This window comes from Phalaenopsis equestris, unplaced genomic scaffold (genome assembly GCF_001263595.1).
Source record: "Phalaenopsis equestris unplaced genomic scaffold, ASM126359v1 Scaffold000175, whole genome shotgun sequence".
NCBI lineage: Eukaryota > Viridiplantae > Streptophyta > Magnoliopsida > Asparagales > Orchidaceae > Phalaenopsis > Phalaenopsis equestris.
In genome coordinates this window covers 42,513-69,773 of record NW_018164617.1, presented here as the reverse complement: position 1 = coordinate 69,773, position 27,261 = coordinate 42,513, and the positions used below count along the sequence as shown (strand labels likewise).

General features: G+C 34.7%; 2 protein-coding genes across 2 annotated transcripts in view; both read right to left on the bottom strand.

Annotated features, from left to right (window-relative positions):
* LOC110022243 (DExH-box ATP-dependent RNA helicase DExH1) overlaps window positions 1-26,003 on the bottom strand; it is a 76,892-nt gene extending 50,889 nt beyond the window's left edge. Inside the window, exons 1-9 of the mRNA XM_020721082.1 lie at window positions 25,699-26,003; window positions 23,739-23,884; window positions 23,246-23,345; window positions 22,901-23,158; window positions 22,659-22,754; window positions 6,488-6,763; window positions 916-1,119; window positions 674-823; window positions 411-503 (exon numbers count right to left, since the gene is read on the bottom strand). Coding sequence (XP_020576741.1) covers window positions 411-503; window positions 674-823; window positions 916-1,119; window positions 6,488-6,763; window positions 22,659-22,754; window positions 22,901-23,158; window positions 23,246-23,345; window positions 23,739-23,884; window positions 25,699-25,965 — 1,590 coding nt within the window. The 5' untranslated portion in view covers window positions 25,966-26,003. The remainder of the gene's footprint in view (window positions 1-410; window positions 504-673; window positions 824-915; window positions 1,120-6,487; window positions 6,764-22,658; window positions 22,755-22,900; window positions 23,159-23,245; window positions 23,346-23,738; window positions 23,885-25,698) is intronic.
* Window positions 26,004-26,793: 790 nt separating this feature from the next.
* The window catches only part of LOC110022244, a 703-nt gene continuing 235 nt past the window's right edge, over window positions 26,794-27,261 (bottom strand). Inside the window, exon 2 of the mRNA XM_020721083.1 lies at window positions 26,794-27,246. Within this exon, the coding sequence (XP_020576742.1) occupies window positions 26,794-27,246 (453 nt within the window). The remainder of the gene's footprint in view (window positions 27,247-27,261) is intronic.

Genomic DNA, 27,261 nt, shown 5'->3' with positions numbered 1-27,261 from the left:
TTCTTGTGTTGTTTTATGTTCTTTGTCAATTAATTTCTAATTGAAGATTCATCATTATAACTCGATTTGAATTCAACAATAATATTTCTATTTCTATTTATGATTTGGGTTAACTCTGATATGAATGAATATAGAGATAATCTAATTAATGGAAATTTGGCAAGGTCTAATGATCAATTGCTCATGGCATGCCTCTGAGTACCATATTCAAAATAAAACAAATATCTCCCCAATAAATTGAATCATTATGGGGATTGTATGCAATGTTATACGTATGAATTATAATATGGACAGAGATAAGAGATTTTTGGTATGCATCTGCGTTTGCTTATGTATTGACATGGGTAAAGAAAGAGAAATAGAGTAAATGAATTAAAAATAAATAACAACTTTAATAAATGTCAACTCACAAGACCCAAATCAAGCAACGAACCAGACCACGTCTCAAGCGATTGCCTCGTGGACATGCTATAATTTTTATAACAGCTATCAATTTCAACATCCTACATAAAGTAAAAACAAACAAAATAGCAAAATGAGTCTGGACAAGTCTGAAAGAGAACTAGCATAAGAACCATATTGAAAATATAATTTATACTGCTATACAATGCATGCTACACAAATTTAATCAGGGTATATCATCAAGCCATGCATCTTACCTTTAAATCCTTACCTCAAACATTTCAGTCAAAGGGTCACTTTTGCTCACCGTCTGCCTTCTTCTAGAATTTCCATGAAAATTATCAAACTCTGACATGATCTGTAAATGAGTTTTCTCCAAGATGTCTTCAAGGAAAATTTCTTCTACAGGAAAAGTAAAACCCTGGAAAACATCCAATAAGACACAAGTGACGGCCAGAATCCAGAACATCAAAAGTGTGGTTTCTTATTTGTTTCAAAGACTAGTTAGAATACCGGAATATGAATTACAGGTGAGTTTCCAAAATATTTTGAAAATAAATCAGCATTTATTGTAGCACTCATCAAAATTAATCTGAGGTCTGGACGCCGAGGAAGAAGATCACGCAAAATTATGATGAGGAAATCCTCATTCATGCCTCTTTCATGAATTTCATCAATTATCAGATGACTAACTCCTCCTAAATCAGGCTCTTGAACCTGTCATCACATATTTAATTTTAGTCTTAAAAAATGTCGCAGTCATAAATATAGTGAAATCTGTCATATTAACAGCATGCAAACCTAATTAAACTCTAAGAAATGCAAAAAAGCACCAAAAATAGGCCAGAAACAGTAACAAATATTATTACTATTACTATATCATCTTCATCATCATCATCATTATTTTATTATTATTATTACAACTAATAATAAGATTACAATTATAATTACAACAATATCATCATTTTAAGAGAAAAAATTATTTAGTGCTAAAAGGAAGATTAAGAATATAATAGTATAATACTACTAGTTCTAAGAAAAATAAACTTTAGGTTCATATAAATTTGAATCAATATAATCATGAGGAATGAAGTCCATTTATGATTTGTCTGCGTGTACTTCTGCATATGTTGTTTCAAAATAATGAAAGAAATTTAAAAATTGAAACTGCAAATACCACACAGCTTAAAAGAAAAACTCTCACCAACAGACAAATTATTAGACAGTAGTGAGAAGCCGAAAAAAACCATCCCAAGCGTTGAGTCTCTTCAATGAGATGAGAAACTTGGAAGTACTTTTCCTTGAGATGGATTTCAGTTTGTTCAACCAAATTTCTCCTAATGTGATGTGAGTTTATTTAGATAAAGGATCAAGGCTTCCTCCTAGTGCAAGGCCCCATAATTAATTAACCATCTTGTTCACAAGAAAACGCACTTGATTAAAGAAATAGCAGATTTAAGCTCAAACTTAATATCTAGATTTAAATTTAATTGAATGGAGTCAAAATCTTATGGTTCTATCAGGCTAGGTATATCCGTAGATCAAAACTGCTAACATTGACGTTTTAAAACATCTAGAGAAGAAAACTAACAACAATGGACTATCTCTTATTAAGTATCTCCAGCAAACCTATGTGGCAATACGCGTCAACAATAAAGGTACTTATTGTACCAGTTAAATTGGATAGTTTAAAAAGATGGAGCATGACACTTACAAATTAAAAGGTATAACGATTCGGAGGTCTGGCATAACCATTAGTAGTTTGCATTTATGTTTGGCTTGAGGAAGTGTATCTAAGGCCCATGTGCATTTTTTGTAGACTTAGTTTTAGGCTCCCTAACATGAAAATTGCCCTGAGTTCAATTAGGAAAATTGTTATCATAAAAACTAGCCCAAGTTTAATATGTTAAGTCATTATTGTTGATAACTTGGCTAAAGATTGTGATACTGGAGTTAACCCAAATCACAACAGGAATAAAAAATATTATCATTGAAAGTAAATAGGATTATGCTGGACTCATTCAATTTCTCACTGAAGAATGTTATGGGATGACCTCCTTGAATCTGTATTGTTCCAATCCTCAAATTGGAGGCGCCACACTCCACCTCAAACAGATGCTTGAAGTCTGGTAATGCCAATATTGAATCAAATTTTACAATTATTTTTCTAAATGCTACATTTAGTATAGCCTTAATTTTTCTTTGTAGGTGATTTCTTTTTAATAGCCATGAAAATTACAAAATAAAATAGTTTTTATTTAAATAATTAGGCCAAATTTATGCTTATGAAATACATAATCTCAATACAAAAATTACATATAAATTAATTTATAGACTTTATAAGAAACTTTTTTTTATTTTGATCCATATAATTCCAATTATCTTGATTTAATAATTTTAAGAATTAGACTATTATTTAATCAACTAGGTGAATAACAATATTGCAACCTTAGTATTGGTTTTAATTTAGGCATATTAATTCATTTATCTTAAACTTATAATCATAATTTTATTAATTAAAAATATAAATTGGATTTTTTTATAATTTTATCCATAGTTAGTACAAGATGGAGCGCAATTACTTCATATCATGTATTAAATTATAAACTACACCAAAATATATTTATGACTCAAGTGAAGCTAGTGGTTTGATTAGCTCAAATAAATTCAAATGGTATCACAAAATAGAGGTTAAAGACAGAAAAAAAAATATTTTTGAGTCATAAATTTATTATAATTTAAGATATGTAGATGATAAGATGACGAGCGCATATTAGTGATGAAAATAAAAAAATATTATCATTGAGAAAAAGATGAAGTTATAAGGGTTTTTTTCTTGTATAAAATATTTAATAAGAAGAGGTGAAAGAAAAGATGTGTGATATGACCAACCTATATTAATCCATGAAAAATACTCGCAAAAAGTCATACCATCAAAACTACTTTATAATCAAGTAGAAAATCTGCGGAAATTAAACCATAAATTTGAAAAATTCTATTTTGTTATTGTTTACAGCATAGAAAATACTATCTATCTCAAAAGATAGAAATATAATTATATAATTAACTCAATTAAAAAATAAGAATTTAAAAACTTAAGTTTACAATCAAAGAGGACTTTTCTTACCTCTTTTTGGAAATGATTGAATTTATTTTATTATGGGATTTAGGTTCCACATAAAGGCAAGTTATTATGCTTAATTGTATCCTTGAAGAACTGATTTCTTAAGGAAATTTACAATTAAAGTAGTAGCTAGCATTTTTATCATTCTAAAATATTAGGTTCAACAATTTCATATTAAAGTTCAAATCAGATAAACTGAAATTTAGAAATGATTTTTTTTCGAAGCTAATGGAAGAAGATTAAGTACTGAATGTTAATAAGTTAAAAAAAAATTCTTAATTAACATAGATTAGGCTTTATAGTTATGAAGTTAAGGTATCAGGTTGTTTGTGTTTTTCATTTTAACTAGAATTTGGCGCTTATATTCATCAGCACAAACTTCTAAAAAAGCATGAAAAATAAAGAATTACCTAATAAGAAATTATTTGTCTTAGATTCTACACTAAGGTGATAAGGCGTAACTTAAATATAATTTTAATAAAGTGCATCCGACTTCTAATGTTTTATCTAAATATAGATTGAAATGGGCATGATGCAACTAGACTTATAATCAAACATAAAAAAAAATTGTGAACTAAACCACAGAAATGCTTCTAAATTATGAGGTTAAGTCATATACAGTACAAAGTCGGTTAGGCTTATTACTTAACAAGAAAAATGGGACTTAAAACATAGCCACTACAACTAAGCTACCCAACCATAGAAAGTCACAACGTACAATAGGCAAGATGCATTTACCTTTAATATACGACTCATAGGTTCATTTATGTTTATAAATTTATGCATGTTTATATTTTAACCTGATATAAGATGAAGACTACAAAGAAATCTTCTCTGAAAAGTTGGCATGAGGTGGCCAAGGTGTCGAAGGTGACACCACTATATATCATCTAATGAAATAAGCATGCATTCATCTAAAGCTTAATTACATTCCTGTGCTCATACGCATACATCTAAAAGGAAGATGTGGAGCCCATGTAGTGGACTGCATGGGAACAGCAAGCATGTAGATCCAACTCAACCTACCAATATAGGGTTATAACCTACAAAGTGCTTTATCAGGGCATATCCAAAAATTATCATAAGATGCTTCACCATAAGTAAAATTGTTAAACAGATGTAGGGTTCGTATTTTTATTTTGATATGACTTGCCATAATATATCATGACAGAGATCATAATACTAGCGTTAATAATACGAATGAGTATCAGATTCATTTTAATAACCAAACGATGAAGTATATTTTAATATATAAGCCAATATACCAATATGTGTTATAACCTACAAATTGCTTTATTAAAGCATATCCAAAAATTATCATAAGATGCTTCACCATAAGTAATACTGTTCAAAAGATGTAGGGTTGGTAAGTTTATTTTTTTATGTCTTACCATAATATATCATAACAAGGATCATAATATTTGCATTAATAATATGAATGAGTATCAACTTCATTTTTAATAACGATAAGATGAAGAATTATAATAAAAATGGCCCAGAATTAGGGATGAAAAGATCCATGAAAAGCATATGTTGCTGTTTTCATGCAGTTTGGCATGAAAAAAGTGTAAAATACTGGTGAGCATGCGGGAATGACTGCATCAAAAGACCAACAATGCGGGTGGTCAAATATGATTCAACAGGTTTTAACAGAACTACTGGGAGTATAGTCCATGCAATGGGTCGCCATTTTAGATGTGGAGAAACTGTAAGATATTACGAAAGAAGATGATGGTATGTATAAAGTTAGTTGAGAATTTTATGAAGAGTGAAATTTATGAGGTGGCAAAAAGTTGATCGCGGTGAAACTTTAGCATAGGTGGCAGGTGCATGAGAAAGAAGCAACAGAATTAGGTGTGTGTCAAGAGACGAGTAGATGCTAGCGTAGTCTATGGGCTTCTGTCACAAAAGCTTGGGTTACGGGTTTTGGACATCCCAAGTTCATGAGGAACAGAAGAAGATATTGCAAAAGATAGGCCAATGAGCAATACAGGAGAATCGCTTGATTTGTATCACACAAGCAATTCTTTGATGGACGTGGGCCAGAGTGATATGTGGTTACTGAATTCAAAAGATCAGATAGTCTAGAATTAGAAACTTTGCAAAATCCAAAGAAAAACAAAAAGGAATTGATTAGATCTCACACTAATATCAATTGATGGAGGTGAGAAGGGGGAGAAGTAGAGAAACTCCATGTACACAACTTTTGAGTGATCTGCACACAACTTTGATCAATAGATAACACTAAAATAGGCCTAGAAAATAATTCCATTTATTTGTTAATCAATAGCCAATATATGTTATGAAAACAAGCCATGAATCACAACTTATATAAATATGTTTAAGAATATAAAGCCACATAATTTGAATTCAAATACAATTCTACCCAACATATAATCATGTCTAATAGTTAAAATTTAAACCTGAAATTATTAAAAATAATAATAATAATAATGCATCCTAATTAAAAAAATCAGATGAACCTAATAAATCATCAATTCTAATTGATTGAAAAAAAAATAATTTAAATTATTTTTTGTGCAGCATACTGTTATCCGAAGGCCGACCTCACTTGGTAGGATAAAAGCTTGTTGGCGTTGTTTTTGTTGTTTAATGTTATCTGCATATCATTGTAATATTTCCACTCTATTCAAAAATATGCATTCAAAATCAGCTTAATTATAGTGTCTGACACCAAATGCTCCTCTTATTCATAATAATTAGCTGTTTATTAAGCATCTTCATGTTAGTCTAGCTCCTTAAACAAAGATCTAGTCTGACTCCAATAGACTCCAATCATTGATTATCTTATAAGCCCTATTAGCATAGATTTTTATCCCTGATAATAATAGCATCAATTTCTCCAAGAAAAGTGGTGGTTAAACAAAAAAGTATAAGCTGAAGAAAAATTAGGACTTTTAGTGCAAATATCAAATTGAAGTAAAATAAAGATTTTATTACCAGTTTTCGCAGTAACACTCCAGTTGTACAAAAGAGAAGCCGGGTTTGTGCAGAACGCTTAGCTTCTAAGCGGATCTGGTAACCAACAGTTTCCCCAATAGTCTCTCCCCTTTCAGTAGCAACCCTCGTTGCAACAGAAATAGCAGATATACGACGAGGTTGAGTGCATACTATACTGCAGTCTGCACCCTTGAGGTTTGCTATTTCCTCTTCAAGAATAAATTGGGGGAGCTGTGTGGTTTTGCCGCAACCAGTCTCTCCGGAGACAACTAGCACCTGTTTAAAAAATAAGATTTACATAACAGTCATACATACCATCCAATTCTATGTATTACATATCCAACACAAATATTAATTTTTACATCTAGAGCCCTTCACCCATGCATGAGAAGGCATATTTCACCTTTTAAAGACTAAATAGTGGCATTGTTTATGTGATATAAAAAACTTGGGTGTTATAATTGTAAAAAAGTAAAGTTTAGGTGTTAGATATGTAAAATCATAGGAATTGGGTGGTATGTGTGTAAATGCCCCCAAGAAAAACAATTGACAGGTACATCGCGTGTGAAAATAGAATCTCCTCCAAAAGCCAAAAAAAAACAGAGCGATTATAGCACAAAAAAAGTAAGAAATATTTCACCAATGAAAGATGTTTTCAAAGCAACAAATTGAAATGAAGCTCTGAGATTAGTTAAAAACAATAATAATCATATTAGTCTTATCCCGTCTACTTCGAGTTAGATTTTGAATCCAGAATTTCCATTCATACATATCTAATGCTACATATGGAGCAAATTCTAGTCCATGTATTGCAAACTATTCGTTAAATTACTAAGTATAATTCTTTTCTTCCTATTCCATTACTCACAATAAGCTAGAAAGAAAAAGAATGCATCAATATTGAACTAAATCCATTCCCAAAAAAAGTTACTGACGTAGAAGTTAACCCAAAACACAATAAGAAAGCAAATATTATTACTAAAAAAAATTAATAGGCAATTACAACCATCCACGGGAACGGGAAATAACAACACGACACACGAATAGAGAGAATCTCAGGTGGTGATTAGAGGAACTTGGAGAGGTGGGGGCAGAGATTATAGGCTGCTGGAACTGCAGAGAAGCAAGAGGCAGCGGTCCCAACAGCAGCAGTTTGCCGTTTGGGGGAGGCAACAAAGAGGGAGAAGCTGAATAGGGGTGGCAGAAGCAATGAGGAAGAGTGGGGATGCTGGCGGCTGCAAATAAGAAGGGCTAGAAGGCTGGTAGGTGCCCAGGACAGTTGGCAGGGAGGTATGGGGGGTTGCAAACGACAACAAAGGTGCAATCCTAGGGGGTGGCTATAGTAGTTATGGCGACAGCGATGGCGACGGCGAAGGAAAGGTTACAGAGGATGGGGAAAATAGAGGATAAATACCACCTCGAAAGCGAGATGCGGTTGGAGCCCCACTCGACCCTTTAAAAAACAATCACCACCTCGGAACGAGATACAGTTGGGGCACCTACTCGCCCTTGGATACAGCACTTGACTAGAAAACAGAAGATGCCAATGGCAGTCCTGACATAAATACAATCAAAATCTGAAAACCTAAAACACAAAAATCAATTATATAATCCCCTGGTAGCTAAGGAGTGGCCCCAATCCAATTGGATGACAGTCCAACGGCTTGGAGGACCGACCAACCCATCATAAAGCTGGACAGGTGCGGTCCAAGAGCAGGACGCAAATCCCGCGTCAGCTATTTGGCACTCACGTGCCCGTTAAGTAGATGCTCGCGTTAGTCTCCATGAGTTGTGGGAGATACAACCTTATTCGTCGAAGCTTTTGTCTTCTCATAGTAGTCAGGTCGAGTCCGTTGAAAGTAACAAAAATTACAAGCTCCCGAAACATCAATCATTTAAGTGTTGTCATCCCAAAACACATTCTAATAGAATAATTATTCATCCACTTTTAGCACAACTTGAGTTGGAGTTGCATACCGGTGTAAATTCCCACGAGCCAAATTTCAAGCAAGTAAATCTATAATCTGTTTCTCCCACTCCTCATACTCAGTTGGATGTATCTAATAAATAAAGTTATCATGAAGAATCAACTCTATAACGACATTGATGACAAACTAAGCCACATTGAAGTGTAACCACCTTTTCTTCTTCTCCTTGGAAAGGACTGGAATATCATTGTACCTAAGGCAGTGTCCAACGTTATGATTCATCATCATGTCTAATCATCTGTTGGTCGGTTCAATGTTGAACTGATTCTAATACCAAATGACTTCATATAGTTTTCTAAAAGTGGCACAAAATAGTCTCATGTTTGATATATTGGACCTCCCTTAGTAGGGGCAAAAGGTAAGCATACTATATATCTAAAACAGTTTGAAATACTCTTATCTGAGGTTGTCATATATCTGGTGTTGATTCCTCGAACTTAAGACCGTTTGGACCACCAATGTTAGTTTTGTTGGAGTCTCTCTCATGGGCTCACCTTGAAGCAAGTACTTTTCTCTGTCATAAGTTGGAATCTAATACTCAGTGTCTACTCTGTCATTGCCATTTTTTGCAACTGCTTTCTGATCGGTGAAAAAAAACCTCCTAATTGGGCAATCTGATTCAATATGCTCAAATCTGTGACACTTGAACACTTCCTTATTAGGACGTATTAGAAAATACGGATTGATTCCACCTATTTTTCACTCTGAACTAGTGTCTCTTCAGACGCAGTCAGCTTGGATATTTCGTTTGGTGTACACTTGCAGTTTAATCCTAAGATTGAACTCTGTCTGTAAGATGCGGCAGTTCCGGTGATATTGTCTTTCCACTTTTGAGACATTTTGTCTGTAATGAACTAGTAAGTGTCGACACTGCATTTCTCGTTTCAACTTAGATTATGTAGTAATTTTACTATTCCCTTTTCGCTGTCGAAGAATCTTAAAGTTCTCTAACCAAAAAGATGAACTATTTCTTGACTTATTAGCGCTTAGTTTCACCATTCAGTCTAGTGAAACATCTCAGTACTAAAAGAAAATTCAATGTCCACACCACTCGATGAACACGTCAGATCTATATGGTTGTCAAAATATGGCAAATACAAATTTACTTCAAAATCTTGACTTCTCCAATATTACATGCCAAATCTTAAAAATAGTAATTCTTCATCTCTGGAATCTGTCTGGTGGAAGGGATTCATTGCATCCTTTCAATGATGAATTACCGTTGTGTCTGTGATTGATCCTTCTGGATGGTCTCCTCTTGAAGAAGGCAAGCCTTTATTACAACTGAAGGATTTCCATAGAAAACTTATGAATATCTCTTCATGAATTTCTCATAAGCGACATCATACCATTTTCCCTCGATCGGGTTTCTAGCTATTGTCTCTACGCTGACATGGCTAGAATTTTGGTGTGGGTATGCGGGATATGGTTTATGGGTGTGATGTCAAGTGGGAAAGAAATATTTTGGGATAAGTAGTGGGAGGTTTAGGTAACCTAGGATAGGAATAAGTTTAGACTAACTATGATACCAAATTATATAGGAGTTCACCCAAATAACAATAAACAAAGAAATATTATTACTGGTTACAACAAACACAAGGAAATGAAAAATACACACAGCACTCAACTAGATTTGTATCCCACAGCGGAGATGGTTGGTTGGTGATTTAGAAAGTTGGATGGTGGGGTGGCAGCGAAGGACGATGGCGGCAACAAAGAGAAGGTGGGAAATTGTCAGAATATTGAGAAGGCGGGTTTCCATGGGCAGTGACAATAAAGGGGAATGACGGCGGCAGTGACGAGGAATGTGTGCAACTGCGGGACAGCAAAATAAGGGTTTTCCCGGGTGTGCGGTAGTGTGAGGATGACTGGACTTCAAGGAACCGCAAAAGACCAGGAAAAAGGCTATTATCAAGGAGGCATGCATCGAGGAGGAATGTGTAGCAATGAAGCGAGAGGGATGCAGAAGAGTTGAGAAGGATAAATCACCAACTCGAGAGCGAGCTACAACTGGAACTTCGCTTGACCGTTGGAAGCTAATCATCACCTTGGAACAAGATATAGTTGAGCACCATCCGCCCCTGGATACATCCCTAGAGGGTGAAACAGTGAACGACGACGGTTGTCCTAACAGAAACACAAAAAAAAAGAAAACTTAAAACACAAAAATCAATTATATAAGCCCTAGATAGCTAAGGAGTGGCCCCACTCCATTGGATGACGGTTAACTAGCTTAGATGGTCGGCCAGTCCGAAAGAATGTTGGACCAGTGCGGTCCTAGAATGGGAGGCAACTCCCACGTCCACTAGTTGGTGCTCTCGCGCTAGCAATGTTGACACCTGCATCAGTTAGAGTCAAAGAGAAAACGAACAACATTTAGGATAAAATCTAGTCTTCACGCCCATGCTATAAAAACTCCTCAACAAAAAACAGAACAGATGAAAGATAACAAGAAAAGTCAGGCCAACCAAACTAAAAATGAATCGCCAACCAAACTATGGATAGAATTTCCTTAAAAAAACAACCCCACAAAAAAGGATACCAGATTATCGGAACCTTACAAGCGGAACCATAACTTCACTCCTTAGTCTAATTTTTAGTGTTTCACTTTTGGAATTCAGCAAGTAAAATACAAAATAAAATGGCTAGCATTCAATAAAAAAGGGTGAAACTGAAGCATGGCATTTAAACAAAATGAAGCTTACATATAGTTTTGTGAAACGAATTAACACTCAAGAAAAAGAAATTTTCGGAACCTTACAAGAGGAAACTTCATTTCTTCCAACGAACATCTAACATTCATTCAATATCTGGAATGGTGGCATGCAAAATGAAGGGAAAGGGGTTAATTTTTCATATAGTTGTAAGCTTTTATAGGACAAGTAAAATATGGATAAAATAAAATTATTCAATTAGTAAAATGCATTAAGAAGAAAGAAAAGAAATGAGCAAGGTCCCATTTTATGTTTTTTTTTTCGTTTTTACTTTTGTTTTTGAAATCATGTTTGGTTAGCATAATTTTAACACGTTTTTATTTTAAATTTTAAAAATAAATCACCTTATTTTTAAATACACTCAAAGCACCTATGATATATTATGAGTGGTTTTAAAAACAACTACCACAATCATACATGCTTTAATTTAAATCAAAACAAAAAATAAATAAAATAAAAATAAAAATTAGAAAACAAAAAATAAAAATGATCCCAAATGGGGCTTAAGAAAACACTGAGAAGATAATGTACTAAAATCAATAGTAAAATCATTTCCTATAGTAAAAGTCAATGATGTGTTATGAATAACGATATAAGACTGACAGAAAAAAAAGACTAATAAAGAAGTATTTACAGTTTCTTAACCATACTGGAAAAAGCTTAAGAGGAGAATGTGTGAAGTGATGTAAATCTAATGTAGAGAAGAATGGAATGGATGGAAATCTGTAAGTACATGAAACAGCCAAAGAAAGTAAACTATAAATCGACAAGTCAAAATGCAGCTTAGAAGAATAGTTTTACCCAAACAATAGTTAAGAAAAAAACAGCAATTGTATATCTAAATATCTCGAATGTCCGGCTCAAATTAAGTTAATGTAATTCAATGCAACTTGGTCAATTTAAAAATATGAAAATAGTAAACTGGTAAAGTTCTGCCATGGATTCGCAACAGAAAATCCTCACTCCAAGGCTCAGCCCAAGCTAATCGTCTAGTTTCAGAAACTGCTAGCCCAGTGATACCGGAGGAGAAAGTCCAATCCACAAAAAAAAACACAATATTATTGCTGAACTGAAATAGCTTACAAACACGACACTTGGAAAGCAGAAAATACTGAAAAACAAACACAAATAACATAAACAATAAATGATATCCGTGGGAGACGATGATAACGGAGGTTGCGTGGCAATGGTGAGAGGGCTACGGTGGTAGCAACAATAGGAGAGGGTTGTGATGGTCGGAGGAGTGTTGGATAGCTGGAGGGAAAAGCAGGAAGGTTGTGATGGGTGGGAGAAGTGTTGGACAGCTGCGGGGTAATAGCAGGAGGGCTGCGGTGGTTGAAGGAGTGTTGGACAGTTGCGAGGAAAGGGCAGAAGGGTTGTTGTGGCTAGACGAGGGCAGGCCAGTGATTGGTAGCGGGAAGAAAGGAGTGAAAGTAGCTGGAATGATGGAACGACAGCAGAAAAACGGGTGTACTGTAAGATAAATGCCTTCTCGAGGTCGAGCTACAGCCGGAGCGCCAACGAGGGACAGCAGAAGCACTTCCTCTCCTTCGGATACAGCCCTCAAAGGGGAAAACAAGATGTCGGTGGCTGCCCAAACAGAATGTTGAATTCATAAGCAACAAAAGGCCTCCTCCCTTAAGCAAAGCAACCCCCATGTATAAGAGGAATTAAGACTTACATTTGGCAATGTTTTTAATTAAGAAATAGAATATAATGGACAAGGATTTATAATAAGCAATGTTATAAAATAAGGAAGAGAATAAAAATAATAAGAATTCAAAATTTAGGCAATGTTTATAACAGGAAGAATTCAAAATAGGCAAAGACTAATAAAAATAATAGAAATTCATAATTGGCAAGTGTTAGGAAGGACAGATGGGAAAAGGAAAGAGGGAATAGGAGGAAGGGAATAGGATGAAAGGAAAGGAGGAAAAGGCAATAAGGGGAAAGGGAGGGCGGCAGTCCTCCCCCCTTTGAGGATCAATCGGTTCCTCTCCAAACCCCGACGTCAGTCTCCCGGGGTTGGGGGAGCTTCGACCTCAATTGTCGAAACTTTAGAATCCTCATGTACGGTGTCAAATCTGCGACATTGAACGTTACTGATATGCTACAGTCCCCTGTTAGGTCAATCTTATAGGAGTTATGGTTCCAAAGTACATTTTGGTAGAATAGATATTTGTACACCTTTGGCACGCCCTGAGTTGGTATAGTAGGTAGACGAGTATTCTCACCACTCAGGTATCAAGTCATTATAGGGGTAACCTGCTTCTTCCATTCCTCCCAATCGGTTGAGTGCAGATGAGGAACTGGTATGTGAGGAGAGATCAATGCTGGGGTGAAATTTGTGACAGACTGCACCCCACTCACTACCACCTCCTAGGGAGACCTCTTTACTAATAGGACCTGAATTCCATTGAAGAATTTTCATTTACCACCAAATGAACCTGTTATGGGACCAGTAATGGATACCCCATCAAGCTCCTAGGGCCTATTATAAAGTTGGGATTCACCTCTTTTGTCAGGACATTTGGAAATGGGTACCATGTTGGACTAAAAATAACCTCCGAATAATCCACCGTAATATTTCCAACATGGCACAAAATGGCCGCACTTCTGGCATGTTGGACCTCCATCTATAAGGTTAGCTCAGGAAGGTCTATATATCTGAAAAATATGCAATATTTTGATCTGTTGTGGTCCTGTATCGCTAGTTGGCTCCTCAAACTCATGCCCTTTTTGGGTTTCCCAAGTTAGTCCCGTTGATGTTCCTCTCACCATTTGTGAAACAGTAGCTCGAGGTACCACCACTTCATCCTCTGCATGAATTATTACATCAAGGTCAGTACCTTCCTGAACGGCTACTATTACCTCAGTTGGAATCTCTATCTCAGGGTCAACTAGAAAGTGTCTCTTCCGTGTTGGTTGACAATTGTAGATCCTCTTTGAATTATGCATCTCTTTCCCGACCGTCGTTTATCTCATCAACTGGAAGCTAGTTCACCTCATTTATGTCCTCACCGACTTCAGTGACAGCGGTGTTGTTACCCAACTTTTCAATGATGCCCTACTCGATGAAGTAAATCACTCTCTTGGTTGTGCATTCTTGTTCAACATTTCCAAAGTCGTGACACTTGCAACATTTCCTAACTATGAGAATTTTGTGGATTGGTTTTGTTGGTAAGTGGCAAGGGGGGTCGGTTGGTGATGCGGTCTCTCCACTTCGGAAGCTAGAATCTGCGACTTTTGGCATTAGTAAGTTGGTAGGAAATGGCATTGTGTTTCCTATTTCATTTTTATATCTATTTCGTTCCCCCCTCCGACCATTTGGATCACGGTCAAGGGTATTTTTCCATTGAATTTCATCTTCTATGTTTGTAATCCACCGCCAAAGTCAGCGGACCTCTCGTTGTATCACCTCTCGGGAAGGCTTGGGCATGTATCGCAATGGTGGCATGATTAGGGTTTAAGAATAGGAAGGAAAAAATTTTTAGTGGAGGTGAGAGAGGGTAAAAAATAATGGGGTTAAGGTTGTTGGCAAGGGGAATTTGGTTGAGGAACATGTGACAGTGGAACGGGTATTGTGTGGCAGGAAGGAAATTTTGTGGGTTATAGCGGAAGTTAGGAAACTCTATGATAAAACTAGGGTAAGGCTAACTCTGATATCAAATGATACAGGAGGAGAAAGCACAAACAACAAAAAAAAACACAATATTATTGTTGAATTGAAAGTGTTTACAATGACTGCACTTAGAAAGCAAGAAATACTGACAAAAAAACACAAACAACATAAACAATAAAAGATATCCATGGGAGACGACGAGAACGGAGGCTACAAGGCGATCGTATGAGAGGGCTACGGTGGCAGCAACAGCAGGAGAGTGTTGCGATGGTCGTAGTGTTGGACGGCTGCGAGCAAAAGCAGGAGGGTTGTGATTGGTGGGGGGAGTGTTGGGCAGTTGCAGGGGAATAGCACGCAGGTTGTGATGATTGGAGGAGTGCTGGACAATTGTGGGGGAAAAGCTGGAGGGGCTACGGTGGTGGCTCGATGAGAGCAGGCCAGTGATTTGCAACGGGAAGGAAGGAGTGGCGATGGCTAGAATAATGGAACGACAGCAGGAAAACAAATATATAGTAAGATAAATGCCTCCTCGGGGTCGAGCTACAGTCAAAGCACCACTCCAACCCTTAGAGACGGTCACCACCTAAGAGGAGGAGAGCTAGAGAACTTTCTCACCTTCGGATACTACCCCTGAAGGGGAAAACAAAATGTCAGTGGTTGCCCAAACAGAATGTTGAATTCTTAAGCAACAAAAGACCTCCTCTCCTAAACAAAACAACCCCCAGATATAAGAGGAATTTGGACTTATATGAAGCAATGTTTTTCATTAAGAAATAGAATATAATAGGGCAAGGATTTATAATAAGCAATGTTATAAAATAAGGAAGAGAATCAAAATAAGAATTCATAATTTAGGCAATATTTATAATAGAAAGAATTCATAATAGGCAAAAACTAATAAAAATAATAGAAATTTAGAATTGGCAAGTGCTAGGAAGGAAAGACGGGAGAAGGAAAGGAGGAAAATGAAGAAGGGGAAGAGGGGGTCGGCAGCCCTTCAAAGACGGGAGAAGGAAAGGAGGAAAATGAAGAAGGCGAAGAGAGGACCGGTCGGTTCCTCTCCAAAGCCCTGCATCACCCAGACTCAAAAGTTACTTGCCAAAACTCTTTTAATCAAGCAAGTCAACAACTTTATTTAGCCAAGTAAGCAACTTCAATCAATCAAAATCCTTGAATTCATCGAGCAATTGCTTTAGTTAATGAACATATTGCACATTTTATGTATTTTGGCTTCTACAATCATATATTTTACAAGAAGCAATTGTTAATGACTAGTATGTATTTTGTTATTAGTATAGCTTAAATATAGCTTGTCTTATCTCATCAAACAATAGCTTGAATAAATCGGGGTTTCAAAGAACAAGCTTGAAACATCAAATCAATAGTACACAAAATTTGTACTTTTGACAATCTAGTAAAATCATAAAATTTCTCCCTAAATTCTCTAGGCTTTCTTCTCCTCACCTTTTCTCTCTACCATTTTTATTATGCGAGTATTATGAGTCTTATTAGTGTTGCCCACAATCAAATTTGAATTCAACATCCTCAATAATGTGATAGTGTAGATTGATATCAAGGATCCAAAAACAAGCACTATGGGCACCAAAGCAACAATATAAAGAGAACTCAACAAATATGGAGAACCAAAACTATCACCAAAAAGGAACTAATATAGGTGAAAGACAAGATTATAAAGATGATTCAAGGAGTATTAGAGAAAATTCTTTAATTTGCTCCAATTGTTGCGCAAAGGATCTTCCAATTTGTTATATCAAGAAAACGTCAATGCTTGATGACATTAACCTCAAGCCCAATAGAAGATAATATTTATCAAATGGACAACGGTGAAAAAACTATCGCACCTCAATAAACTGAAAAGAAAAAATATCAGCCAAATAACACATTTCTAGAAAAGTAGACAAAATAAAACACCCAATGAAATTCAATATTTTTGTAAAGTTTCGTTTTAAAAAATTGATATTTGAACCGACAAGCATCTATTCAACTAAACCAATGGTAGTCGATTACATTACCTAGAGAGGGAGATGAAGGAGAATGAGCATGAACAATAAGAGGATTCAAGAGCTCAACCAACAGAGCTTGTGGCAATACCATAAGCTCTATCTTATGCAAGTGGGAAATTTTGAAAAGTTTCAGAGAAACAAAATTTGATCGCGTACCCTTATGATAGGTGCGGTCTATATTAAACATCATAATCAGAAGGATTTTCTTTAAAAATAAAGCTCCCAATTTCAAAATATAAATGCTACAAAAGCTTTAAATATCTCACCCTAATGATTGTTTTCTTGAAAGCAAATCTCAAAGGAATGAGACCTCAATCATCAAAATAACCCAAAACCCTAAATTAAATCACTTTTGGCTCAAACACAAAACAGAAAATGATTAAGAAAAATACTCAAATAATATTGATTGCCCAAAGCTAAAATACACATCCACATTCCACAACAATTTATCAGTCATAGCTCACAAAGAGCTTGGATCATATTAGATGTATCTCTTTGATCACTCGCCAAAACTATCACACCAATAAAGATGTGACACATATCCACTAATTTGGCGATTTTATTGTCAATAGTAACCACAGAAAAGTATGATTTTTCTGGAGCATTCTAATCAAGTGTTCTGTCTTAAAATGGCTTCATTAAATTACGATCATGGTTAGAGATCGCAAGTTTTCCGATAGATAAAATTCCTTAAGTGGTGAATCATAAAAAACACATATTATAAATCATTGTTAGCTATTATCAACTAAAAATTATCTCCTTAGACAAACATCCAAATTTACAAAATTCTTGTGAACTATGCAACTCGTGAATGCTGAAAAAGAATTACTCGATCAAATTGAGTCAGTTATCTTCTTATATTAAGTAGACTAGGACACACAACAACCCAAGAAAATGTAAAAATAAAATCTTAATTGGGCTTGTTATCATTCTCGCCACAATTACTTTAAGCTAAAAATGTTAAACTTCCTCATTCTGAAATCAAATTTCTACTTTTATAAGCTAATTACTTAGCACATAATAACTAGCATTAATCAAAAGCTCTCTCTCCTCATCCAAAGGGATAATTAATTATTGGGAGCGTCTATAAATAATTTGTATCAAGATCTTAAAGTCGTCACAAGATGAGGGTGAACTCCTCGATAATTTATTAATTTAAATATTTGACCAAAAATCGCAACTCTTTAAGAAAAATCAAGCATGAATTTTTGGAGCCCACATAATCTTACAAAGAACTAGAATTTAGCATTGACATACTTCATAAAGGATTCATCATTAGGGACTAGATACCCAATATGCAGCTATTCAATCAAGTTCTTTAATTGATTCTCCAGTAACTTGACAAAGTTATTAATAAACTTCATTAAGAGTTAAAAGGTTTCAGTAATTTGCTAAAATCCAAAAAGAATTAAAATGTAAAATAGCTTAGCTCTAAAAATTGATTATCTTTTGCGACAAAAATAGCACTGAAAAGCAGTCAATTCTCGTCAACGAGTTTAGATAATACCCCTACAAAAAATGAAGGCTCTAGCAGAAGATAAAACCAATCCAAGGTTACTAATTAAATCGGTGAATATGCTAGTAAATAAGCAATACAAGCGTAGACCATTTATTCTCATTGTTTGTCAATATTTGATTCATAAAAAAACATTTTTATTCAATTATACATCAAAATAAAATATATACTCAGTGTTTTAATGGGAATTTCATCAAAGAATAATCAGTTAGATTCATATCAAAGTAAGCACAAAGAATAGATATATTAAATAAATTCATTCAATTGGAAAATGATGTACATATCTTCAAACTAAAGATTACAAAGTTCTTTTCAGGAAATGCTTCTTGAGAAATGTTCACTATATAGCATACCTGGCATTTTTCTCCTTTTTTTCTTTTTATAAGTATTTGAAATTATAATAGAATAAGCTAAGATTCTTCCAAGATTAGTTAATCACAATCTGATCTACCAATACATTTACGTAGAAGACAATACCTTGTTTCTACTTATTCAAGATCACTTCTTTAAGCCAGGCAGGACAGATGAACTCGCCAGTACTAGTGCTATTTGGGGCGTGAGAAGGCATTCCAACAAGTTCTACTCTGGCTTGTTTAATATTCTCTAGCTGAGTATTCTGAGTCTGAAGCGAATATAACGACTAAGTGAGTTCTTTTCTTGATAACTCTAACTAAGCCAAAGGAGATTCTAAATTATTTATTTTACTTTGCAACTTGGACATTCTCAATTCATCCCAGTCCTTAATATTCATCGCCTTCTTCTTGATCTCCTCTTAGCAACAGTGCAAGTTGGAATCAACCTTCTTTGCATATTCCTCAAAATAATTCTTCATACCTTGTTCAAACAAGATGGATTCTTATAATTTCATTGATAATTCTTTAATTTCTTTCAAAAGTTGAGCTAAATCCATATTCTTAAGTCATTTTTTCTATAAGAATTTGCCAAGAAAAACGTATTTCATTAGAATGACATGAATCGCCTCATCACTAATGTGTAAAGATATTGACAAAATTCCAAGTGATTATAAACACTCGGAGAAAACAACATGATCGAGATCAAAAGTCGACTGTTTAATTTAGTTTTTGTCAATAGCAGGTCTACACTAGCATTAACTAATATTTGGCCTTTCTTGTCCCATTGGGGAATTTCTTTGGCCTTTCCTTTTCCATTTCTATAACAGCTTGAATTTTCTTAAAGAATGACTATGGATTATTTCTCTTTACCTTTTTCGATTCCACTCATTTTCTAAGGCAAATTCTCGGTAACAATCTCACTAATTGGAATGAACTGACTTGCTGCAAAACAAATAGATTCGTCAAAAACATCTCAACATAAACCCAGCTCAGTATTGGCATTTCCTCACCATCACTAATCCCTACTCATTCTTGGTTTTCTTCAGAGATAAATAATAAACATTCTTTCAGAGATAAATAATAAACATTCTTAGAAGAGCGCTAAGAGATGCCGCCTAGAAAACCATCCAAACTCTTTCATGTTGCCTGATCATAGAAAAGGAATCTCGACTAGGATTTAAACAATTAAAATAAAAAAAGGTTTGTGAAATTTTAAAGCGATTAATCACAAAATTAAAAGAAAACTAAAAGGTTACGGAGCAATTTACTTGAAAAAGGTTGTCCAATTAATATTTTAGGTTGACAGAGGATTTTAAGTATACTAAACATAATCTAACTTTCTCTTCAAAATTATTAAAGGACCTGACCTTTTCTTGAGAAAGATGTAGCAGAGTCAACTTATCATGTATCTCGATATGCTGAGAACTAATTGGGCACATTGATTTAATAAAAAAAGAAGATTTTCTTCCAATCTTTTAACTTATTTTTCAAAACTAAAATTAGTAAATACTCAAAGGAAAAGAAAAAACGCATCCTTAAAAGCTTTGACATCAAATATGAATCAAATAATATTTATGCTCCATTTTACCCATCATTTTCCAGGTAAACAATAAAAAATATGAAGCTAGCCTAAGAGTTGGGGACAACATGAGCATATCAATCCTAAGTATTGAAACATGAGGGGGCAAAGAAATCTACAATATAAGGAAAAATTGGTCATGATAAAAGCACAACTAGTCATCCTTGAGTATATTTGGGAAATCACCTCCGTTCAAAACTCAAACCACAAAACTTTCACCAAACTCAAACTCACGGAAAATTTAAATTATATTGTGTGATTAATAAAGAGAATTCAATATTTTCCTTAAAAAAAAATCTTGATAAAGCTAAAGAACACTTCAATGTTATAATTCCTTTGAGACAAAGTCATTGCAGAGATTGAGAAAATAGAGCAGAAAGATAAAATTGAAATAAAAAAGATTATAAAGGAACTCACAGAAGACAAGTGTCATACAAATACCACACAAGACAAATCATTAGATTGTAATCTAGAATAACAGAAAATTGAGGTGACATAACATCAGTAGTCAAATTAACGGATAAATAAAAAAGTAAACAGAGAAAATAAACAAAAGCACTTTTTTTATTACATTGAATCGGCCAAACAGCAAGAACATATAATTACAAAGTGAGTTCATTATGAGGGATGAATACAGGTTGCAGGCAAATTCTAAAATTCTGCAGCAAGAGAAGAATTCACCTTTCGCAATAAAATTTAAACAATAAAATCGAAGTAAGGCTTGATGAATAAAATGCCATGGCATAAACTTGGCACTACTAACAAACTGACTGATTCCAGAGAAGTTACACTCTTCAATAAGAGACCCCGCTTTGAAAATTATTTAATTTCAACTTAATATCATTGGCAACAAGAATAAGTTGATTAGAGAGCATGGCAAACTTTTCTATCAAGTCGCCAAGATGATTTTTTTTAACATTTCAAAAAGCTGAAGTTCAGTCAACCTTTCAGCCATCCTTGACTTTTCAATGACTAAGTTGGATTGTAAGGCAAGGACCATCTCCTTAAAATTTCAAAATATGCATGTGAATGATTCCAAGATTAGAGAATTTCAAAGTGGCAAATCCAAGATTATTAGTCTAAGGTCTTCCTCAACTCTCAATCTTCATTCCTCTCCAGCAGCATCATGGCAACCTCCAAGTGAATCTGATTTGATGCAACTAGTCAAAACGAAGAATATAGTAGACTCCTTAGGTTCTAGCAAGAACTGGCCGCAAAATACACTCAAAACAATACTCAGCCAAAGCTACTCGCCTAGTTTCAAATGCTTGTCCCCCAGGCATGAAAGCTACTCACTGGCATTCAATTTATTGAACAAGCTTGTAATTTCATCCAATCAGTTGATTACATCATTCAACCAAGTTAGTGATCTCATTCAGTTAGCTCGGCAATTTCATTCAGTCAAAGTCAGTAAATTCATCTAGCAGCATTTTCAATCAATTATCAACTAGTATTTTTCAAGTATCTCGTTGCACTTCTCATGTAAAGCATTGTTATGTATTTTCATATTTTATAAAGCTTAAATATATTTTTTATGTAGAATCAAACTCAAGCCTAAGGCAATGGATTAGAGGCAAAGACCAAGCCTTAACAGTTCAAATCATTTATACTCAAATCTTGTACTTTTGGCAATCTAGTAAAATCTCAAAAGCATATGTGCGTAAATATTTTATTTATTTCTCTAACTTTTTTATTTTGTGTCTTGTGAGCCTTGTTATCAAGTTTCTGGCGTTGCCCACTTATTTCATCTCTAAAAATAGATTTCAAGCTACGCAATTTTCAAAAAAGATTAAGCTCTTTGTATGGTATTGATATCTTATATTTCAATCCTAGTTCAATGAATTTTTATCATAACTTAACTCCAGGGAATTAATTCTTAAGAAGTACATGAGTTATCAAATCTCAAGCCAATCCAACTTTGGCCTAAGACAGTCACAAAATATCTTGGTTAAAACTTGAGCTGAATCAGTCTAAGCCAACGTTAACAATAAGTGAAAGAAGGGACTTGAAAAAATGAAGTACATATGTATTTCATTATATAATTTTATAAAAAAAATATTAAATACATATATAAGATAATAATCTTAATTAGAAATTAAAAAACTATTAAGAAAATTAATTGATTGAATCAGCTTGAAACACAATTTGAGATCAATCCCTTTCAGCTTAACTCAAATTTGGCTCGTGTTGAAATCAAAGTATTCAACTTTGCGTTAAGCAAAACTCAATACCACCCCTAGAATTAGCTATCAGTTGGTTTGACCATTTCTTCACAAAACTACTTCAACCACACTAAGATACAGAATGAAATCAATAAAGCAGAAAGGAGGGACATGAAATAATGAAGTTTAAAACCACAAAAATAAAGAAATTACCTGGTTGCATGACACAGATTTTAAAAAAATCTCTTTTAACTTGTATGCCGGCAGTTTTTGCCTAAAAGATTGCATAGCTGTTGCACTAAAAGTTGCCTGTAGAAAACAAGCAGTCATTAAATTGTGATACAGAATCAGCCTCAAACCAGTAATAATGCTGATAAGAAGCCCTGGGGGATTTCTTGAAAAACTTTCCAACATAGGATTAGAGATGAATAAGCTTTAGCACTAACAAAATTTACCTTCTTAGAAATTTGTAGGTCTCTAAGTTCAGCACTGAACCTCTCCCTGACAGTGTTAGGCTGGCTGTCTTTAATCAAATCATGTTTAGAAAAAACAGTATCAGAAAAACATTCTTTTATTGTTGCGGTCGATGAACTCCAAGAATCATGTTTTCTTGTCTGGCTGGAAATATTCCCTGTATCACTTGTGGTCCCTGCCGCCTTCGATCTTGCTAAGAGATCTTCAACCCTTCTCTCAGTTTCTATAGACATCACAATCTGCAGAGAGATTTTTTTTTTTTTTTTTTAAGGATCTTGAGAGTTGCATTAGAAAATATAGCTTACAACCAGATGTTATCATTCTACCTCTTTCTGTGTTGACCCATGACGTTGATCTAGATCTGCCCGGTAATCCGGTAATGGAAATTTGCTGAAAACTAGTGACTTCCCCTTGTTGTAAGCATGGCTTTCTTAACAAAAAAATCACAAAATTGTAAATAAACATCAAGCATCCTAAAAGAAAGTTTAGCACTACCATAATAACATGGATGCCCAAAGAAAGACTGAAGTTGCATTAGGACTAGACTCTTTATAGTTAGACTATATAACTGAAGTATTCTTGATAATAAAACACCATACACCATTTCTACTGCTAATTCACAGCAAAATAACTGTGAAGATGACAATATCGATGGAAAATAAAAAAGGCATTAAACAAATTAAAACAGGCCTACAAGTGTATATAAACTATCAAGAACATACTGATATGGACTTAGATTGAAATCACAAGAGCATGATGCAAGCATAACATATTTAGGTGGTCCCCTGGAGAAACAAATAAACTGCCATCTAAACTCACAAATAAAGGTCATGCTGATGAGCCATCTCTTCAAGTGTCTGTTGCCCTTCACGGCCAAAATTACGGTTAACAATTAGCTCTTGTTGACTACCATCTTTCAACTGCTGCAGTTTAGTCTGCCATTCGTTTGGATCGAGCTTTTCCACCTGAAAATTATAAAATAAAAAATAAAAAGACCAATATTTATCAGTTCCAGACTTCCAGTTCATAAATATCCAGATCAAAGCAGCAAAAGCAAACTCTCAGTGATTGTCTAAAGCAGAAAAATGGTAAAAGATCGTAGCAAATTATCAAAAAAAATGCTTCTCAGTGAACCGATCAGCAATTCCAGATACTTTAATAGTTTAGACCCAAGAAAGGTGAGCTTTTGTTCAAATCAGCATAAGGAACATCATTAAGTGCTACAGTAGGAGGTTTTGATAACTAGTAAAATGATCACATTATTCAACAACTTCCTAGTGGAGAATTCCTCTTCTATGTCTTTATTCCATAAAGGTGAAACTGGAATAAACTACCATTTTAAATTTGGTGCTGGAGAATCACTAGAAAAATAGTGTGTTCATCATTCACTTTCTATTTTAGCATTAAAAAAAAATAATAGTAGAATTAAGGTCTCGATACCAACTTCCAGCTCTTACCACGTTTGTACACCTTCTATATTAAATAATCAACAATAAATCAACTATATTTTGTAAATTAAGAAAAACCAAAACAGTAGAAAATAATCTGTTGCATGAAGCTTGAGTATGAATCATCTGTCAATTAACAATGCCACATCAACACAAAAAAAAAACACCAGATAGTCAAATTGAACTTAGCTTGGGCTTATCCATGGTAACTCAAGCCAGAGTTATTGGTTCAAACTTGTTAACCTGCTTTCAAATTAACCTTCATCTCATCCTGGGTTTATGTTAAGTCATCAACCCCAATGCTTGAACACATCCAAAAGTAACATGTATTGTATGTTGCAACACCAATATCCAAAACAAAATTACAAAACCAAATAAAACTTTAGCCAGCTTGTCAATAAAACACTTTTTCCACTTAAAAAAAAACTAATAAGAGATACTGTGGGGTTATTTTCACACTCATCCTCCTTTTTTCTCTCCAAAGGATGCATTTTAAGAACTTTAATTGAGCATGAGAACATTAGCCTCTTATTCTTGTAATCAATTTAACCAAACAGCAATGAATATTTCAAAATAATAATGCTCAACAAAATATTTATAGTGCATGATTTGTTTTGCATAGCCTTCAATCAAAGAGGATTGCTTGTCTACAATCACATAACCCTCGATTAAATAGAGTTTCTTGCCAGTAATTACCATCCTCCAAAAGCTGCATTTAAGAAATATAAATCCAGGTGACACCTATGGGGCCATTTGGTATCCTATTTTAGACAATACTTGATCAAGTCCTATCAAACATATTTTTTGGGAATTCAAGATCCTATTTTCTTGATAAATATCGTTATATTTCTTAATCGATTAAATTTAGGATTTATACAATCCCATCATTCAAGGGATTAAATGAATTTAACAATTTCTTGTTCTCATTAATTTTCATCCTGAAACAAATAGTTTTAGCAAGACATTATAATTTTCAAGCCAATTTTCCGGTTTTAAACCTCTCAAGATTCGTTGAATCTGGATTCACAGGATTTACTGAATCCTACTAGATTTAAACACTACTGGTAGCCAAACAGTGCATCAAAATCACCATTCGAGTTCAAGCAGCCACTGATAAGCTTTGATAAGCACAATGATCGGCTAAAGTCACTTTTTTGCGCACAAAACTCTCCTATGTAATCAGAACAACGACTCGCTTTCAATCTATCAAAATCAATTCCGCATCCAAATAACATGTCAAAGAACAAAACCCTAAAAACAGGTGCACTCTTTGGGTGAAGACCCAAGATGATGAAAGAACTACAAATCGAAGCAAAAAGAGAGGTAAACACCGGCCCGGCCATTTCGCGAAGTCGCTCGGCTCTCCATTGGGGATCCCACCATCGCTGCTCGCCGCCGCCGCCGCCACCTCCTCTTCGGCCACTAGCGCCGCCACCTCTTCCTCGGCCTCCGCCAGCACCGCCGCCTCGCCGGCCACCCTGGTAATTCGGGCGGTACGACATGGAGACGTGGTGTGAGCGGGTAGCTTCAATCGCTGCTAAATGGCGATGGCAATCGAAAGAGTTGATGCAGGAATTGAAGACGCGGCGGACAGTCATCAGCTATGTACCAGTGAGGCTTTATTTGAGGGTCTAGCTAAACCCTCCCACTCGTGCACCTAAATTAAACAGAGGATTTACATATATACCACTACAAATATTTATATTTTAATAGAGGGGAACTTACAGATATCTCACACTTAAATTTTGTTCTTTACATTTATACCATCCAAGTCTTTCCTGTGACATAATAAATATCAATTTTTTAATTTTAAAAGGTAAACCCTTTCACTCTCGCCCCAATTTCAGCAAACACTTTATCCATCAACATATCTGTTTGACGCAGCTGCAGATTGTCAGCTTTTCAGCTGCAGCTGCGCTGCCCCAGGAAGCAGTTGTGGGGAAGCAGCTGCGGGGAAACTGACTGTCTGTTTGGTGCGGCTGCGTGAAAAATGCTGTGAGCCAGCTGTTTCATGTAGAAATGACCAAACCCCTGATTGTTAAAACTGTTTTAAATTTTTGATTTATTTGTATAAATATGTGTTTAATATACATAAAATTTATAAAAAATTATTTCTTAATTAATTAGATGAAATATATTATTTTTAAAATTCGTTTTTATAGAAATTTTTTTAAAAAAATTTGTAATTTTGAAAACATATAGGTTTAAAATTTATCTTTATCTATATATCAGTGTATACAAATATTAACTCAACGTGTTCGACATCTACACTTACATAAACTATTTTAAATTTAGAAACATATATTTTAAAAGTTTTAATCATTAAAAAAGTTATTTATTACATCATCAGTGCCAATAAAGTAACTTCTACTACCAAACACTCGTAAGTTACAATTATTTTGTCTTTCTAACAAATTGCAAATGAATCACGTATTAACCAACGCATTAGTAATTTGTTCTCGAATGGCCGTCATTTCAGTTGCACCTTCCCCTTCCTTAGTGCAAATGGTTGATTGTTCGTTGTCATCTCGTAACATAGAACTACCCATTTGGTTTTCAGATGGGTCTTCAACTAGTTCCCGTTGATTTGCTTCAGCATTGAGGAAATCAACGTCATATCGCGACGAGTGCCGCCTAATATAATTGTGTATTGTCATCGTTGCTATCACAATTTGAACGTGCTTTGAAAACGGGTAAGGAGGCATATCACGTAAGATCACCCATTTTTTCTTCCAAACACCAAATGTTCGCTCGATGACGCCTCGCAAAGAGGAATGTCTTTTGTTGAACACCTCCTTTTTGTTTCTTGTAACATTACTTGCTCGTTCAAAATCAGGTATATGATATCTCGTATCAGGATATGATTTGAGATGCCCTCGCTGCAACGGATAGCC